The following is an 18,334-nucleotide window of genomic DNA, read 5'->3' on the forward strand; positions in this document are numbered from 1 at the left end:
GAAGCTACCGCGTTTTAAACTGCGTAAGTCAACCATGACTTGTTGGTTTAAAGCTTCCGCGATGTGTCTGGAAATAGATCCCCAGTGTCAAGCTTGGTGTTGTCCGCAAAATTATGGGCTCTCCTGCTGAGCAATCTATAATGCCGTCGTTTGGGCAAATTCACAAGCCTTGTTAATGTCTCAGCTGGAGAAGAGCCAATTGTAACAACGTTGCTACAGTAAAGAATCTTCTGACTCCATGGTAATAATTGACAAACTCCCAAGTAGTCTTTTCTTAGCAACGGCCAAATACAGCCCTGTCGTAGAGACCCTTGATCGCAAGCTGCAACACCACAGGTGATGTACCTCGGTCTCTAGAAGGTCCATGTTCTACAATGAAAAGTGCCAAATTGTAGTACATAAAGCTTGTTCAAAGTGACCATAAACCGGCACAAAGTAGTTATGAGCGCAACTCTCAAAAAGTATTCTAGGACTCGAAAAAAAGAAATTCGACGATGCGATCAGTGCACTTCTCAGAGAGTGTGACGCAGCAGCGAGAGGTAGTCGGTTCCAGAACAGGCGGCAGTAAAGAGGTATCTGTGAGTCCAACGTATCACTATAGACTAAGTCCGCATTTAATATTATTCTTGCTTTTTATAATCTACCTTATTGTAAACTATAAGCTTATAATTTTAACCTAAAGTAGATGTACCCTTTCAACCTGAATGCTGAGATGGCGTACACGGAATACAATCAACGGTTTCAGGCTCCTGAAGGCCGAGGCCAGCCGCTTCCAAGAGCTCATACACTCGTTTGGTCAAGTCATCATTCAGCTTAACCCCTCCAAAGACGCTGTCCTCTTCGATTATTTCGACCAATATGAGTTGAGTCAATTGCAAAGAAAGTCGGCTCGAATGGCAAACTGATCAAATCTCACAAGGCTTTTCCGTTGCAAGACACCAAGTTGAGTGCCTTTGAAATATGCTAATATTCTTGAAATGATGTTGATAGTTGCAATAGTCGTGGTTGGGGGGGCCAGTTAGACGTGGTCCATCTGGCCATTAAATATTAGGCTCTCGTCACAGTTAAAACATTTCCAAAATGGTCAAATCCTTTGTTGATAGTAGTCCCCAGCCTAAATATGGAAGGATTTTACACATTCATGTCGTAATTCCTCTCGTCGTCTTCTGAAGGTGTGTTTCAGGGACAATGGGGGAATACACCCCGTTTGAGTTCAAGTTTTGAAGGATTACGTAGTGTTTCTTGAAATAGATTCCCATGCTAAAGCTTGGTGTTGTAGACAAAAGGAGCTCTCTCACGTTAAGTAGCATAAGACCGTCGTTTGAGTAGAAACACGAGCGTTGCCAACGTATAAGCTGGGGAATTACCAAGTTTGATATGATTGCCACAGTAAATATCTCCCCAGATTCGAGCAAGAAGTAGCCCAGTTCAGAGCAAGTATTATTCGAAGAGATGCCTATGAGTCTAGAGTATCATCACATAATAAGCCTCATTTAACTTATCATTGCTTTTGCAACTAAAACCTCTTACAAAGGGTACGCCTTATGGGGCACCAAACTTCTTAAATGGGGTCTACCTTGGGATATACAGTGAACAGAATCCTTCAATTTAGTGAACCCAAGGAAATACTAAACTACCAATCTATCCTTTCGCATTTGACCGGTAACGATAGCCTCAAACACATGTACCTTCCTACAGATACATGGTATCCTATTCACCCTGTCCAAAGTTACAAGGCGACGTATCGAAATTCTGGGCCATGGACCTCGTAATCCATCGCGAACTCAGAAAGGACGTCGCTATCTATGTCTTTCTTTTTGAATAGAATCATTCTACTGCCGTTACTCGCAGGCTCAGTTACTTCCTTCGCGTATCCAAATGTGGGGAGTATGGACAAGCAATTCTCGAAACGATGCGGTAGGTGGACTACCCAGGCATCTAGGCCATTGTGTTCATTCAGCATGATGGTCCCAGAGATGTCACCACACTTGAAAGCTCGGGTGGCCCATTCGAAGGCGGTTCTCTGGAACGGAAGCGTGGTCACTTCGCCAAATTTCTCACCTGACACACTTGCTATGGCAGCGATGATTTCCCGGGCCTTTTCGTCAAACACAGCCGCTTTTGTGCTTACGGCTTGAAGCTTGTGTCTCCTCTCATCTCTTTTCTGGGACTTTTGTTTTGCCGCGCTTAACTCTCCAGGTAGGTGCTTTCCGACATCGAAGCCAGCCTTCTCAGCGGCGGTAAGTATGGCCTCGAGCTGGTTCTTGTGGACGTGTCCAAAAAGGCCGCCAAAATTGGAATCTCCGAAGAGAGCTTTGTCGACCATCAATCTTGTATACTTGCTAACCGTTTCAACGTCTCGGGCCAGTGCATCCTCGCATCCCTCCACATCAAGCACTGTAATTCGAGGTGACGGTTCTAGGGCACCATTCTCGTCGTACAGCAATGGGATGTTCTTCAAGGGAGTATTTTTTAAGCCATTTCTTATGATGAACGTTGCGAGTTGTTCCAGAGCTGGAGTAATTTCGTTTCCAGTGGAGTAGTAGGCATTTGCATCCAGATGCCACGTACGGGCCAACTGAGATCGGTCTTCTGCAATAACGAACTTTTCGTCGTCATATTTGAAGAGGCTCTGAGGCAAGAGAGTAACGCGGTCCAAGTTCTCCTCCCGAATGGTCGAATCTGCATGCTTGATACTTTCCCATCGAGCCTGTGCCGTTGTGCGAGAACCGTTGGCAAGGGAAATATTGTCGATTTTAAAGACGAAGTTGGGGTATCCGTCCACCATGAATGACCTACAGTCCCGATACGTAGCGCCCGTATCAAAGTTATCTCTGTCTTTCTTTAACATCTCATTTTTCACTATCAGGGAGGAATGCTGTGTCAATATGTCAAGTAGTCGGTTTACCAACTGCTCATGCAGGACGACCCCTCCTGAAACCCTCTCGATTTCTTGTATTCGGACCATTTTGAGTTGGGCAAACGGCAAAAGCAGGATAAATAACAAAGTGTATGAATTTGTGAAATTGTATGGCTTTCCAAATGATCAGATTATGTGCCTGGCAAATACCAGTCTTTTATAATACGCTCAGCAGGTACAACAGTAATTGCAGTGAATCTAGTTCAGCAGCTGGCCACGCGTCCAGTTAGTCATTCGTTGGTATTTCATTGAAGTTGAAACATCTCCAGGCAATCGACACCTTTGTTCAGTGAAGTTCTGCAACCTGCATGTGGTACAATTTTGGACAGTGCAGTGTTAGTTCCGCTGGGCCTCTTTGTTCACAACGTTCGTCAGCGTGTATGACGAGGAACTCCTTGGTAGCTACGAAACTTGTACCCCTATGGGGCTTTGTTTAACTTGTTTCCAGGGTGTTTTTGCCAAACTTGAATGTCGATTTGAACACGCTTGAGTTTAGGGAATCTAAATTTGGAAGCGTGATTGCGTGGCCTTCATTTTTGATGCAACTCGCACGTTGTCGACCTTGAAGTAGAGTGGTTCTCAGTTTGAGTGCCAAAATAGCGGAGATCCTGGCTATTGGACAGTTCTGTTGCCCATTGTTCGTGTCCGTAGTACCATTAAAGCTCATCGCTAGGTTCGTTCACCGAGGAGACTGTTTCATAACTCAAAGTACACCAAGACACAGTGATGATACAACCGCCCTCACGGGTCATAGCTTCAGCAAGCCCATGTTTTATAATCAGCAAAGGCAATTACCGCTACTTAATTTGGCTAGCAAAAAAGAACGCCCCTTTCTGATGCGGAGATAATTTAAGTTATATTCAGTTGACAGTGGTGCCTAAACTACAAGGCCAGCAGATACGTAGACTAGACAGAGCACAGCAACTGTTGACGAACAGATGTTTAACAGTCCTCATACACAGTACCTTGCGTAGGACAAGCAAGACAACGCTCTTGTTACACATCTTGTATCTTCGAGTGAACATGGACACTGATATGTAGACTCGCTGATATGTAGACTCGCTTTACAGCTTTCGCCTCCTATTCAACTACAGCAACTGTTCACAGCTCTAACTTTGAAACGAGCTCAACTTCCTCTCTTCATCAAGGTTTTGCCTTCTTTGGTCCTCCTCCCACGAACACGGATTGTTTATCATCAACACAAACTGCAGTCAGAGGCCAGAAGTATTGAGAACTTCAAAGTATTCCAAGTTCATACTTTGTTGTCTCCAATGCCATGTTTGAACAAATCATGGTGCAGAGAGCACCAGAAGTGTCCAAATATTTATGGCCCCTGACTTGGACGTCCAGCGACCTCACCACCAGTATGGCCTCTTCAAATTAGACAACATCTCCAGATAAGGTATATTTCGGCATAAATGAGAAAGATATATATGAGCAAATGAACTCGCAGCTCTATATACGCTACACAACACCATACACCACGCTCAAACCATCAACCATATCCCCAAACACCAATCCCATCCATCTCAATAAACAACCCCCTCCACCCAAAAACACCCAAACACAACACAAAACCATTCATCAACCATCAAATCATCATTCTAAATCCACGCCATCCCCGCCCCCAGACCAAGCATCCCAACCGCCCCAACCACACCCGTACACCTAGCCCCCCCTCCCCGCGAACTACTACTAAACAACGAACTCGTCGTCGTAGCGGTCCCCTTCCCCGTCCCCGTCGACGAAGCACCCCCAGTCGTCGTAGTAGGACAATTCGTCGAGCACGGCAAATCACTCGTAAACGCCCCCGTGACAGTCGACACCGGAAAAACAGGCGCCTGTGTCCCTATATCCGGATTCGGCACGTCGTTCTGCGTGTCGGGATTCAACACATTCGCAACGACGTGCATTATGCCATTGGCGATCAGGATATCTGGCTGAATAAGCTGCGCCGTATCAATATACTTGTTATTTCCGTCCTGTCGAACCACAACCTGCTCTGCCTTGCCAGCGGGGTCGTTCGCCAGTGTATTCAGTTTGGAGCCATTGGTGAGGAGATTCGACGAGAGGACCTGGTCCGGTATGATGTGGTATTTCATTATTCTCGCTAGTTGGCTTGCGTTGAGAGACTGCAGACCCCCGCCGATGAGGTTATACGCATCATCTTTTGGCGCAAACACGGTAATGTTCTTGCGGTACGCGACGTCAGGCATCAACTTTGCGGCGTAGAGGGAACCCAGGAAGGATTTCGCCTGGAATGCGATGGCGGTGTCGGAGATGAGCGTAGGCGGGATGAGGATGTTGTCCACGACTTGGATGAGACCGCCTGTGAAGGGGATGTCGGCCTGGACGAGTGTAGACCGCGTTCCCTGGCCGCTAATGAAGGTAACGGAGCCGGGCTGCTTGTTGACGAGCACGCCTTGGCCGGTGGTGACGTTTGTGAATGTAGGGCTGACGAGGCGTGTGGTCTCGTAGTATGTTTGGCCTTCTTTGAGCATGCCGGCGGACACGACGCCGTTGAGGATGTGGTATTGGAGGAATGGCATCGTCTTCTCCTTGTTGTCTGGCTCCCAGCTGGATTGGAGGGATGTGTATTGGATTTTGTCGATGGCCTTGTCTGATGGTGCGACAATCTGAGAGATGTCAGCTTTCATTCTTGTCTGGTATGATTTCGCATAGTGGTTTGACATCAATGGATGAAAGCGCATTTATTGCGTATGTGTAAATTGGACATGGAGTCTTACCGTCACGCCATTGTCACTCGGCAGTTCCAACAAGACATCGGGATATTTCTGCATGAGTTAGTCGCTGCATCTTCGAATGGCAGACTCAAACCTACCTTGATCAACTCATAAAACTTGGTCAGATTCTTATTCCCAGAAAGCACAGTCCCCAAGTCCTTCTTATCATCCGCCACGACGGCCACCACAAACGCGACAACGCCCAGCGCTGCGTGGAGCAACATTTCGTCTCAAGTGATGTCTGCGATGTTGTCGGAATGAAGAACAACACAATTGCGACAGTCGCTCACGATAAAAGAAATACCCCCGACAATGGCAAATAGGGGAAATCAAACACAATTATCAAGGTGCCAAGCATGCGCGCCCATCCAACAGCCTCGCTTAAAGCTCTATCGTCATCTGCGACACGCGAAACAAAGACGATGGTGTTGGGCTCCGTCACCGAGATCACAAGCTGGCTGGTGCACAAGGCTGGGCTGTCAGGTCCAACACGTTTTCCCCAGGTTTAGAAAGTTCAGATTGGACAAAAACTGATGGCCACCCTCTTTTTTTATCCCCTCCTTTCTTTGCGGCGCCACGGCGTTGATTGCGAGGCGTTTGAAGGTGGTGAGGCGCCGCTGGTTCCTGGCGAGGCGATTCAATTGGCAAGGGCAGCAATTTATTGCAACTTTTTCATCATTTGGTACACTTTTGTGCCGTTCTTCCGTTGCAGCACCGTTGGATGGAGTGCCGTCAAGGTTGGTGGTGCAATTCGACAGCAAAAAAGTCGGAGGCTGATAATTACCACCCACCAAATGCCAGAGAGACGTGACAAAGGCAAGCAGACATGAGCAGCCCAAAAAAAAAAAAAGCCAGACCAGTGACAGCGCCAGATCCAAGTCTTCCTGCATGTTACTCCCTACTCCGTCGTTACACCTTGTCTCGTCCTGTCTGCAGGGAACACAAGCGCATGCATCGAACACTGTATACCTGGATACATATAGTCATTGACCAGGACTCTAGAATACGAAGTGATCGACAAGAGGCCTGTCAGCGGCCCGAGAACCACAGCCCCAGAGACTAAAAATTACTTGACATGTACAAATAAAGTGGTCGGGTTTTCTTATGCTTCAGAAATCTTTTTATTCTATGCCGCATGCATATACGCACGCTTATCCGGTATCACAACATCTCTTCCAATCGCCTTCTGTCCAGTCCCAGCGCTCTTCTTCAGCTTATGTGAAACACTTGGTGACTAAAGTGACACAGTCTCTTTGTATACAACAAGACAAGACCCAAGACCCTGCCTTGTCAGTCCACTGATTCGACCTGTCACTGCAGTCCAGAAGCTCTTTGGGACTTCGTGTCTCACACGGGTGTAACATTCAAGGTTCCCATGCAGACTCCAACCACGCTGCTGTAGGAGTACGAAGTGCATCTCGTACAATACCTTGTTTAGCATCTTGATTTGCTCAACCATGGGAGCCTAAGAAGAACCGCATATAGAATTTTGGGCGTGATCTATAGCACAGCGGGATACGGAGTACCATGTGTAATACAAGTACGATATGGCGAAACTACCCTGAACCTTGCTGGCTATTTCCTTTTCATCTTTTGCGCTGGGCTGACCAAATGACTGATGGTGAGGTGAATCGAGTAAAGTTGCCGGGAAGTGAGTGAGAAAAATGGCAGCGATGTTTGGCTTGGCACAGCATGTTAGCCCTCTGACAAGTCGAATGAGCGAATTTGCACATCTGACATCCTGGTTGCTGTTGAACACAACCAACACTCAACAACATTGAAGCTGAACAACGAGGCAATTTGATCAAAAAGACCCGCCCGGTTGGACTTCCCGACACCAACAATCCCAGTCCCAGTCGGCCAACGAAAAAAAGAACCACATTATGCCATAGAATATGGAAAATGCCGAAGAATCCTGCAAACACAAAACAAAAAACGTGCTTCTTCGATTTGTCCTACCAGACAGTGAACAGATTTTTTCTTGTTTCCGGCCCCACCCTAAGCACAGTTTTGGTGCATTAGAGGCTCCCAAACAACCTCGTAGCTGCATGTGCAGGCGTGACACTTTTGCACTGGACCGAGACAAAACCTCCAGAATACGAGAATGTTGGTGTGCCCACCACCTCACGAAACCCAGTGAAGTGCACCCCGTCATCTAGGATTCCCCTGTCTAGTGTCGGATGAGTTGCGGCGCTGTTTCGACTCAACTCAATGCGCCCGTCAACTTCAGAAATCTCCCTGCCACCATTCGCCAATCCGTCAACTCAACCATGCCTCATGGGCTACACTTGACCAAGATTGCTAGCAGCCATTAGGCTCTGTCGAGTATGTCGGCATAACAGGTTTTTGCTTTGGCCAAGCCTGTAGGGCAGTATCAACCCTGAGCAACTGGACCACCAGTAACAACCATCTCGGTGAACTTCCTTAGTTGCTTGTTGGAGGTGTGTAGATAAAGGAATATTCACTTCGACCAGCACACAACTGGTATACCCGCTATTATCTCGCGGATGATAGCTACATCACAAGACTGCAGCGGGCGTCGTTATCCACATCTTCTGGCATAAACTTGAGGCTACAGTTGGGCGTCGCGCGCGCGATTGCTTTCCATGTCCTTGTCATCCACTTATGGAGTATAGAATACATTAGTTCCTCGTCTTTTCACGAGGAGTTGTCTAAACATCCGCCTGGCTTACTTGGCGAATGTCGTTCAATGTCCCGATCTCAACAAAAACGAAGCTGATAACACATCAATCCATCCATGCATATCTGCCTCTGCCAGCTTGAAGTGTGGATATTTGGCCGCAGGTATTGACAGCATGGCGGATGACAGCTCGATTGGCGTCGATCTCGGTATCGTCGTGGGGCGGGGATCCGGACATATGCATCCGGTTTAGAACCAGCCGAAAAGAGCCAGAAAGCAAACCGAATGTTCTTCTCTTGAATAAGTCTTTATCCAACCACCAGCTATTGAGCGATAGTGCGTGATATCAAGGTAGGCGATGGTTCTGGCTCGAGACGAAATCGACTGTCTGTTGGGCTGGGCCAATTTTGAGGAGCAAGGCCGCTCATAGCCACCCTATAACGTTAGTCTTATTGCCAGTATTGAGAATTTGTCGAATTGAGGAACTCATTGTTACCTGGAACTCGTGATGATTGACAACGTTAGGCTTGAGGGTGACCCAGGAAACCGGGTTGCGGAGTACCGTATCCCCAGATGAACCGTTTCGTCGGTAGGGGATAAGATTTGCATTGATCAATGCTTGTTTACCATTGCATCCATTCTTCATTGGGGTATCATTTTCGATGCTTTGGTACATCTTGGCTTAGCAATCCACCGCAAAAAACTTGGTCACATCGGCCAAATAAATTTGGCATAGTCTCTCCCGGACAGTAATTACTATTAGTGAACAATCCATCTTGCCGACTAGACTTGAATCCTTGTGAAAATGCACTACCGAGAAAAAAAAATTGAACCTTTGTTAGGAATGGTCAACCGGGAGAACCGACGACCTGGAAATCATCCTGGGAGGCGTCAGACTTTGGTGGTACGAAGCTCCCCGTCTGGAACGATATTCTGGATGGGGAAATAAATGCACTGGCGACTCGTTCTGCGGAATTTGACTTTCGACACGTGCTTTGTGGACCACATCACGGACAACAGGTAGCTAGCAGGCGAAAAATTGCTGTTTGTTAGTCGTTAGATGATCCTCAAATGAGATGATATTGCCGTCACGTGGAGTGGCGCAAATGTCGTAGGCTTGGTGTTTGCAGCTTGATGAGGAGGATGAGGAAGTTCAGCCTTTGGGTGTGTTTCTGTTCTCAAACGCCTGCCAACTACGAAGGGGGTTGGCGAGTGAGAAAACTTGGAGCTCAGTCGCGGAGAATTGCTGAGTCGGAAATATTCCGCAATGAATGAATCAATCAATCGAGTTTGCCCGTGATCCACTGGTTGCTTGTGCTGTATGCCATAGAAAAGTCATGATAAACGAGACATGCTCAAAGGCCCAAGGTTGCAATATTGCCCAGAGCTGAAACTCGTCGAATATCCGTGCTTGGCTTGCATAGACAATTGGGTCATTCCTAGTTGCCCGGGCGTGAAATCTCAAAGATTCTGTCATGTTCCCATCATGACCCCAGGTTTGGTTCTACTGGCACCATACATAATATTGCAGGACACAGCAGGCTATGACGACGCCATTGACACTTGATTGCTGGTCTGGCCATGGGGTAAGTTGCATTTTGTCGTCTTCGCACCACCCATCTCCCGACATGTAACCGCACACGACCCTGGCCCAACCCTCCTGTGCTCCCAGTCCATGGGCAACCAGCCTGAGGTGCGTGCGAGCTCAATGTCGAGCTCTCATGTGTACATTGATAGAATAAGTCCGCTTCCGTGAAGCTGGGCCAAAACGGGAAATGGGTGTGCGCCTAGAAGGCAATGCAGGAACAGGGGTTAGGTTGAAGCCACGACCACCTTAATCAGCCACATTTGCTGCCGCTTTTGCGACATTCTTCTTCACCTTCCCGCACAAAAATCATGAAATGCCAAGCAAGGCAGGTTGGCGTTGGAACCACAGGGGTCACCGTTCGGCTTGCCTTTGGCAAAGTTGTGGCGGCCCCGTCGACGATTTGAAGCTCGGGACTCGTCCGACATTTGACCGTTGTTGTCTGAGTGGCCGGTTCTGTCTAACGATATCCTCCAGCTCTCATCTCTCAAGGGCAATCCACCAAAGACGGACTGGGAATCACTTTGCAACATTTCATCCTCGTTGGTTGTGGGCTATGCAATCTGAGACCTGATCGATCACGGCGGCTAAAAGGTCACTGGCGTAAATTGGCGACTATGTGAACGCTCTTTAGTGGCATCTATTTCTGTCCTTCTCTTGAACTCGCATCACAGTGATTGCTACTCCGTACACCTGCGACAAATTATTAGCTGACGGTCAATGATTGCAAATTGCAAGTGGCTTCATGCCATAGCGGAAGCGCCAGGGGCATCTTGGCAAAGCTAGCCTAAAGACGGCGTCTCGACATCAACAGGTACAAGTTTGCCCTGCTCCAAACCGGTCAACTAGAGGGGTTCGTATTGAGCCAATGGGCAGTTGCAAATAGAGTCAGTGACGCAGCACGTTTCTCTCCCCAGTGGCTCGAGTTGGACACAAGAACGGGGCCGCTGAAAAATTGCGGGAAGGATGCATAATGTCTTGTAGTTGGCGGATCGGATAGGGTACTAGATGAATCACAAATCGGAAAAAATCCAGGTGTGGTGATTGTTGAACCAGATATTTACCAAACTGGAGAGAGAGCGCATTATTCGGGAACTTTGCTTTATCTAGACTCGTGTGATGATACGCTGCTCGTGTCTGTATCGTCTGGTATCTGGCTTCCAGGTCAACTTGGGGCAACTGCAAAAGGGTGCTGGTATTAGATGGTCAAAGAACCATATCTTTCTGAGCAAACCGATAACGACAGGGGGCACAGCGACAATTCCGGCGCAGCTGAGTTCGTCGTGCAAACTTCTCTTTTCGTCGTGGCCTAGGCAACCAGGGATGTCCGTTCTGAAATGCGTCGAGACTTCAAGCCCAACCCGTTGAGGCTTGCCGGAATCTCGCTCTGATGACGGTGACATGTTTCCCAAGAACGCTCAACCATCAATGTGAGGCACGTCAAAGGACCCAAGGTTCCCTGAGTGGAGGCAACCAAGTTTGGCTGCAGCTCGCATTCACGGGCGGGAGGCGTCTGAGGTGCTCCGCTCATTCCGAGTTGGAGTGACACTTCCACGTCGGCGAGGCTGTGGGTGCGGCGGGTGCATGGGCATCGGGTCTTGTCCACGCCGTCTGGTGTGTTGAATTTGGCTGCGACATTGGTCGCTCCTGCCGCCTCTATGGACACCAGCGGGAATTCACTGGTGGACGAGGGGCCAACTTTAGCAAGAGCGACCGCCGCCTTGGTACCTAGATTGTCACTGAGCCTGCTCACCAGACCACACAAGACGACACAGGCTGGCTGGGCTGGGCACACGTCCTGCGGCGGCCCCTCCTTTCTCGATATCCACCACGAGCTGCCCACCCCTCCCCATCGTACCGTCGCCCCTTCCTGTCCTGCTCCTGCCTGGCTTCTTGAGCGAACCAAGCCAGGGTCATCCAATGTTGACCAGATGTGACCAGATGTGACCAGGCCCAGGCAAGCCAGGACTGGCTCCCAACCATGGCCCTCGCTCTGGCCCTTTCCGATCAATTTAATCGTTCATCAATGGTCAACCGGTCTGGTGGCCTTGCGCGAGCCCAAGTGCCACTGCTTCAACGCACTGCAAGATCGCACCTGTCGAGGTGCCTTTTTTTGGAGTCCCGCCCACATGTCTTCAACCCTGTGACCTCCAACTCTTGTCTGCTCACTTGCACACAGCTCCGGATCTGCTTCATTCGTTTAGTTATCGAGGGCCTGCCGCGTCTAAGGAGTCACTTCATTGCAGTAGAGAGAGCTCGCTTCTTCTGTGACTGACGGAGACGTCGAGTTCAACCGCCAGGAATTCATCCTTCCCTTCGTTGGTTCGCCATTTCAAAAACGTCAAGAACGTCAAACCCGAGACGCTACCTGTTTCTTTCTGGTCAAGCCTCTCTCACCAGTGCCGTTCACAGACCTACCGAAGTTTTCGTTTTTCCCTAGTTATATTTTTCCCGCTTTAATTGCTTTAATATCTACCTGCCGCCTTCTTCTCACACTCCATCATCTTCCTCCGGCACCCACGCATCCTTTCGCCATGGAGCAGGAGCCGTACAATCACGGGTACTATGGCCATCCTGTCCCTTCTGCTGCCACCACAGTCAATCCTACACCAATCCGACCCGGAACACCAAACACAGACGGCAGTCGCAATCCATTCGGTGAGAACGACGGTGCTTCCTCACATCGGCCTGGCAGAAACACGAACCCATTTTCCAGTCCCAATGGCTCAAGACCCGCTTCAAGCTTTGGCTCATCCAGCGCTTTGGGACCTCGATATGATGTCAACGCCCAGCGCTACTTTCATTCTCGGCGCGTGATGAAGGGTGAAGTAGAGAAACCCTGGTTGGAGAAGAAGGATCCCAAAGAGAAATGGGTCACTATTATGCCTATCATTGGCATTTTCATCGGCCTGGCCATTTCTGGATTTCTGGTGTGGGACGGCATTCGCAATGTTGTGCATCACAAATATTGCAATGTCCTGGATGACAACTTTGACGGCGGCTTTAACACCAATATTTGGACCAAAGAAGTCCAGGTTGGAGGCTTTGGGTAAGTCGCAGCCTTGACATGTTATGATTGTCACACCCCGCGCGATGCTAATATACTTTGCAGCAACGGCGAGTTCGAGGAGACAACTGCCGGCGACGAAAATGTTTTCATCCAAAATGGCAACCTTGTCATCAAAGCCACTCTCCAAGATGCTGAGAAAGTTGAAAAAGACTACACCATTAACCTGCTCAAGGACGGAACTTGCACCTCCAAAGATTGGTATAGCTGCGTAGCTGCCACCAACTTGACTGCCGGTAACTCGAGTATCGTACCGCCGACCAAGTCTGGTCGTATCAACACCATGAAGGGCGCCAAAATTAAGTACGGCCGTGTCGAGGTGACGGCCAAGCTTCCTGAAGGTGACTGGCTCTGGCCTGCCATTTGGATGATGCCTGTCAAGGACACCTACGGCCCTTGGCCCGCGTCCGGAGAAATTGACATCATGGAGTCTCGTGGCAACAACTGGACATACGCCCAAGGCGGCAATAACATCATGTCATCGGCTCTCCACTGGGGTCCGGACCCCGCCAACGATGCTTGGTGGAAAACAAACCACAAGCGGCAGGCGCTTCACACCACGTACAGCAGCGGGTTCAACACTTATGGCCTTGAATGGTCCCAAAAATATCTCTTCACCTACGTCAATAGTCGTCTGCTCCAGGTTCTTTACACCAACTTTGACAAGCCTATGTGGCAGCGTGGCGGTTTCCCTGATGCGACTTCAAACGGGACCAAATTGCAGAACAGCTGGGCGCAGACTGGGCGCAAGAACACACCTTTTGACCAAGAGTTCTATCTCATCATCAACCTTGCTGTTGGTGGCACAAATGGCTGGTTTGAAGATGGAAAATCTAATAAGCCGTGGCTTGATCGATCACCCAATGCACGAAAGGACTTCTGGGCTGATAGAGAGAACTGGCAGGCAACCTGGAAGCAGCCTCAGCTTGAAGTCAGCCGTGTGTTGATGCTTCAACAGTGCGACGGCGATGAGGGATTGTAGGGCCCCACCCACAAATCACCTAGGCCACTGCGTGCATTTTGTTTTCTTCATTATTTTGGTTGGTTTGTTGGCTTTAAATCGTCTCATACTGGATACATACTACATACATCACGTTTTGGAGCAATTGGTAATATCATAGACTTGGGGGAAGCGGGATATGAAAACTTTCTGGGATCATGTGTATTTGGATATTTGCGGCCACAAATGGGGTGGGAGGACGACATTCATTCTGGGTTGTTGTTTGCTTGGTTTTGGAATATACATACATACAAGTCCCTTGGCGCATGCTTGGGTACGTCTGGTTGAGTTTTTTGGCAGGCAGTTGGAATATTTTGATAATGGCACATGTACATGCGAGCAGGGGTATTGGGCACAGAGCAAATACACACAGCGGCATTGGCTGACGCCGACATGTTATCTGACGGACATTGCATTGTGCGAACCGTCGTGATGACGGAACACAGTGATTAAACAACGCAAGCCGCAACTACGGAGAATGTGTGAGACGAATGTCCGTTGACGTGTGTGGTGAGACCCGACAGGCATTGGCGCTTTATCTCAGACGCCGCTGGTTTACGCCTCCAGACTGCCAGTCATCAGATACGATGCTCGTTTAATATTTGAGACCGTTGCCAGTTCGCGCCATGGGCGGCGGCTCACAGAGCGACTACTGATTGCCACGCAGTTAAGCATCTGGATCCGCTTGATCTCTTCCAGCCACCATGGCCAAACATATTCTGGAACCTACAACCCGGCTGGTACTCCGTACATGGACATGGAGCTGGATCCGGGACATTTGTCTCGTCAGCTCAAGCCTTTTTTTCAGCCTGCTCGACGCCACGGATCGGGAGCAAATAACGCCATTGCGATTATGACAACTTCATTTGTCTTTGTTTGCCTTATCAGCACACCGGGCTGCCCATTCGGGAACAAGAGTTTGCTCAATATTGTATCCATTGGCTAAGCCTCGATGTTGAAATGTTGATAGAGTAGAGAAAGTCGCCTGGATTCTTGATCGGCGTACCCGTATCCGTATCCATTCATTATGCTATGCAAAATGCAGCATGGACAGCCCACCACGCCTGGTCCAGCAGGGGACCATGAGGCAAAGCTGAAGATAGAGAGCAACTAGGCTGGTGTGTTATTTTTTCCCCTCTTATTCTTTCTTATTTAGGAGCTTTCTTTCTTTTTCGGTTCAGGAGTTTGCATCGGCGTGTCCTCCAAGGAAGTGTGTTGCGCCATGACGGCGAGTTGGGACGAGAAGAGTCGCATGCAGGGAACATCTGTTGCACCGGATTCGCAATGAGGATCCATCCATCTTCTTGACATGCATGTCGGTACATGCGTGCGAGTAATGAATATCCGGAAATAATTGCTCTGTGTTCTGTGTGCGCATCTCAAATGAATCGGAACTGATAAAATCTAATCTGTACTTAACACTGGAGCCATTTTGAAGGTTCTCCAGTTAACGCGGACACTAACATTCGGGCAGACTCAGGAACAGTAAAACACCGATAAAAAGTGGACCAATTGAGTTTTTTTCTTGTTCCAGGAAAAACTCCTTTGGCGCCAAGGCACCGAGACTCGACGGTTACCAACTAGTAACGGCCGGGGGTGACCTCTCGGAACTCGCAGTTGTTACACCCGAAGATCATGGACCAAGGTGCAGGGCTCTCACTACTGTTGCTAGGACAAGGTGTGGCAACTGTAAGCGATACGGCAAGATAGATCCATCTCGAGGCTACGGAGTACTGGAAGGGGGAAAAAAAAATTGACGTTTTCCTTCTACTCCTGTAAGGAGCTTGATTATGATCCTAGACAGATGAAGGCCCGCCAAGATAACGCCAGCTGGGAGCCAATGGACCAACGCGGTTGTGACAGATGGGCAGCAAGGATGCCTGCAAAATCCACTGTGCTACAGTATGTGATACAGCTGAACAGTGACATGTCCCTGCAAGAACATGACGGCATTCCAAGTCGGTTTTCTCGTGTTAGTCACTGGCCTGGCTCGGGCGAAACTAGTGACAGCCGCTGGTGTTGGCACTGCTTAGCTTGTGTTGGGATATGCGTTGCCTTGCACAAATGTGGCCGTGTGGATAGCGGCTCCATGGGTGTTGAATCATTTTTTTCCATATCTGGTTTGATAAAGGACATTGCAAGGTAGTCTGGTGCTTTGAACCATGGGCATATTGATAATAACATGTCGCAGTGGCATGCGCTTGTGGTTCCGTGGTCATTGGGAGTTCATTGCCCTGGCATCATGGGGCTCTATCTTTGAAAGGAAAGAATTCCGTCGTGTTTGGTTCCGGCTTTCACAATATTTTCGGCCTCTTAACACCCAAATTGAGAGATTGCGGAATCGAAAATGCTGGCGAGACCGTTATCTCGGGCCAGACCCTCAACAGGCATAGGGCTCGATGTTGAATAAGAGCCCGGGTCACGGAGTCATCTCCATTCAGCCGTGGCACGACTAACACGATCCATACCCGCTAGAGCACTGGATCGATTTGGCAAATGTATTTTTACAACCAGTGGATCAGTGTCGGCAAGGAGCGAAATTACGCCCAGGGGGTCACCGTTCAATAGACTGCGGTTGTTGTTCAGCAGCATGGCACGGCTCCCACTGACGACTAACCGTTATCGTCGTCACCCTGGTTCGGAATATGCCAATTGCTCTCGTCGTTGAGTTGAAGAAACCGATGGGCTGAACTACGCGGCTGACCCTGTAGGGGAGGACAAGCTTCGACCGTCATCTCCGGTAGTTGTGATATTCACCTGGAACACCGCCTTTGGTGTCACGGAAGCCGAGTTTTATTTGGAGCTTGTGTCCCAAATAGGCTTTTCATAGGCAGGATGTGGTTGTACAAGTCTACTGACTTGTTATTATTGCTTTTTGTCGTCACCAGCTTTTGCTGTGTGGTATACTGCGTAGTCCACGTCTTCTTCCTGGCGGCACATGTTGTGGGCCATGCATGGACAACGCCCGTGCGGGACTTGAATCATAACTGGCACTCGAGCGAAACGCCAAAACCAGAATGTCAAAGAAGGTGGTGAGCGATGGCAGTGCTGGCAGCCCCAGATCAAAACTCGTTTCGAAGGAACCTTAAAAATACCTGCTAATCCAGGCTCTCCAAAGATTTTAGTCTTCGAAGTCTTGTTCATTGCCAAGGTAGCTGGGTAAAAATTCCAATCATCTTCTAGGGTTTCGTGCTGCAACTGGCGGGCAAGGGATGAAGTGACAGTGCGTATATTGAGTGTTCCCTGGGGGGCTCTTGAAGCAAGTTGATGAGCTGAACCTGACTGTGGCGAACTCCAAAATTTCGGGGTACCAACACGCCCCGATCGCCACTATACACTCAAAGTAAAGCGCAGAAGAAGGACTGGCTCTCAGCTTCAGGTTCAGGATGCAGGTTGTGCATTGGGTCGGCAGGCTGCAGGAATACGAGACCAAAAATAGGATGGTGGCGGCGCGACAACACACACTCACATGCGTCGAGAACCTGGTTGAGCCAAACTTGGGGCTAGTCGTGCACCATGAGATGCACTTTTCTGCCGTGGCCGCCAGAGTTCATAACATGATTCAACACCGCCGCCAGCCCTGCAGCTTATTGCGTTGCGGAATGGCGAGCGACAGGAGTCCTGCTTCGATACTAGCTTGTCCTGCCAGCCAGACCGTGCACCCCCAATGACGGAATTTCGTTGCTTTTCCTGGCTATGGCCGGCGTTTTGAATTTGAACCAAAATACTGTTTCGTGTTCTATTCTGTCGTATTGATTCTTTGTGTTATTCTGTGCGCTTTGTATTCGTAACAACGGGTGACTGTGGGTGCATCCCTGACGTGATTCCTCCACACTGGTTAGGGAGTCATTTAGGTGGGATAACTGAGCCATCTGTTGCACTCCGTACGCTCTGGCCGTGGCCGGTATGTGAGCCTCGGATGGCGAGAAGTGATGCTGGAAACCGTCTTTCCTCTCCCGGTCTGGAACAATTTGTAACCAGATTCCTGCGTTGCCTCTGCTGTGTTCTCCAGCGGCGCCGCCACCTTGGACCACCTTGGATGGGTTGAGAGAACGGTTGGCTTGCGTGCAAAACGGTTCTCCGCCACTTACGCCCAGCCTTATCTCGAGTGCCAATATGATGAGATCTCACACCTTTTTGGACGCACCACTGTCAAGAGCCAGACGCAGGACGCCTGCCACATCTCTGGGGCAGCAGTTCTGTCATTATCGCATCACATCCCTCGTCTGGGCTATAGGCGTACACAAGTTCCACGACTTCTTGTGATAGCAAACATGCAATGTTCAGTTCAGCCCTCTGGTGGCTGGGACCCATTCCGGCAACCAAGGAAATGCAGCCGGATCAGCGTTTTGAGCAAAACGCCCCAGAACGCAGAAC

The 18,334-nt window shown here is 49.2% G+C and overlaps 4 protein-coding genes across 4 annotated transcripts; 1 reads left to right on the forward strand and 3 right to left on the reverse strand.

Moving 5' to 3' along the window:
- Positions 1-1,729: 1,729 nt before the first annotated feature.
- Positions 1,730-2,968, reverse strand: VFPPC_08619 (hypothetical protein; the record flags this gene model as incomplete). Its single annotated transcript, XM_018287295.1, has 1 exon — positions 1,730-2,968. The coding sequence occupies one exon, from the start codon at positions 2,966-2,968 to the stop codon at positions 1,730-1,732; it is 1,239 nt and encodes a 412-aa protein (XP_018144263.1).
- Positions 2,969-4,524: 1,556 nt separating this feature from the next.
- VFPPC_14445 (beta-Ig-H3/Fasciclin) lies at positions 4,525-5,888 on the reverse strand (the record flags this gene model as incomplete). Its single annotated transcript, XM_018292214.1, has 3 exons — positions 4,525-5,556; positions 5,668-5,715; positions 5,763-5,888. 3 exons carry the CDS (start codon positions 5,886-5,888, stop codon positions 4,525-4,527), a joined length of 1,206 nt encoding a protein of 401 aa, XP_018144264.1.
- Positions 5,889-7,250: 1,362 nt separating this feature from the next.
- On the reverse strand, positions 7,251-8,001 carry VFPPC_17802 (hypothetical protein; the record flags this gene model as incomplete). The annotated part of the gene is made up of 3 exons (XM_022429483.1): positions 7,251-7,579; positions 7,691-7,927; positions 7,974-8,001. 3 exons carry the CDS (start codon positions 7,999-8,001, stop codon positions 7,251-7,253), a joined length of 594 nt encoding a protein of 197 aa, XP_022285463.1.
- Positions 8,002-12,424: 4,423 nt separating this feature from the next.
- On the forward strand, positions 12,425-13,939 carry VFPPC_08620 (glucan 1,3-beta-glucosidase; the record flags this gene model as incomplete). Its single annotated transcript, XM_018287296.1, has 2 exons — positions 12,425-12,939; positions 13,003-13,939. The coding sequence occupies 2 exons, from the start codon at positions 12,425-12,427 to the stop codon at positions 13,937-13,939; spliced, it is 1,452 nt and encodes a 483-aa protein (XP_018144265.1).
- Positions 13,940-18,334: the final 4,395 nt, after the last annotated feature.

Source organism: Pochonia chlamydosporia, chromosome 4 (genome assembly GCF_001653235.2).
Source record: "Pochonia chlamydosporia 170 chromosome 4, whole genome shotgun sequence".
Lineage (NCBI taxonomy): Eukaryota > Fungi > Ascomycota > Sordariomycetes > Hypocreales > Clavicipitaceae > Pochonia > Pochonia chlamydosporia.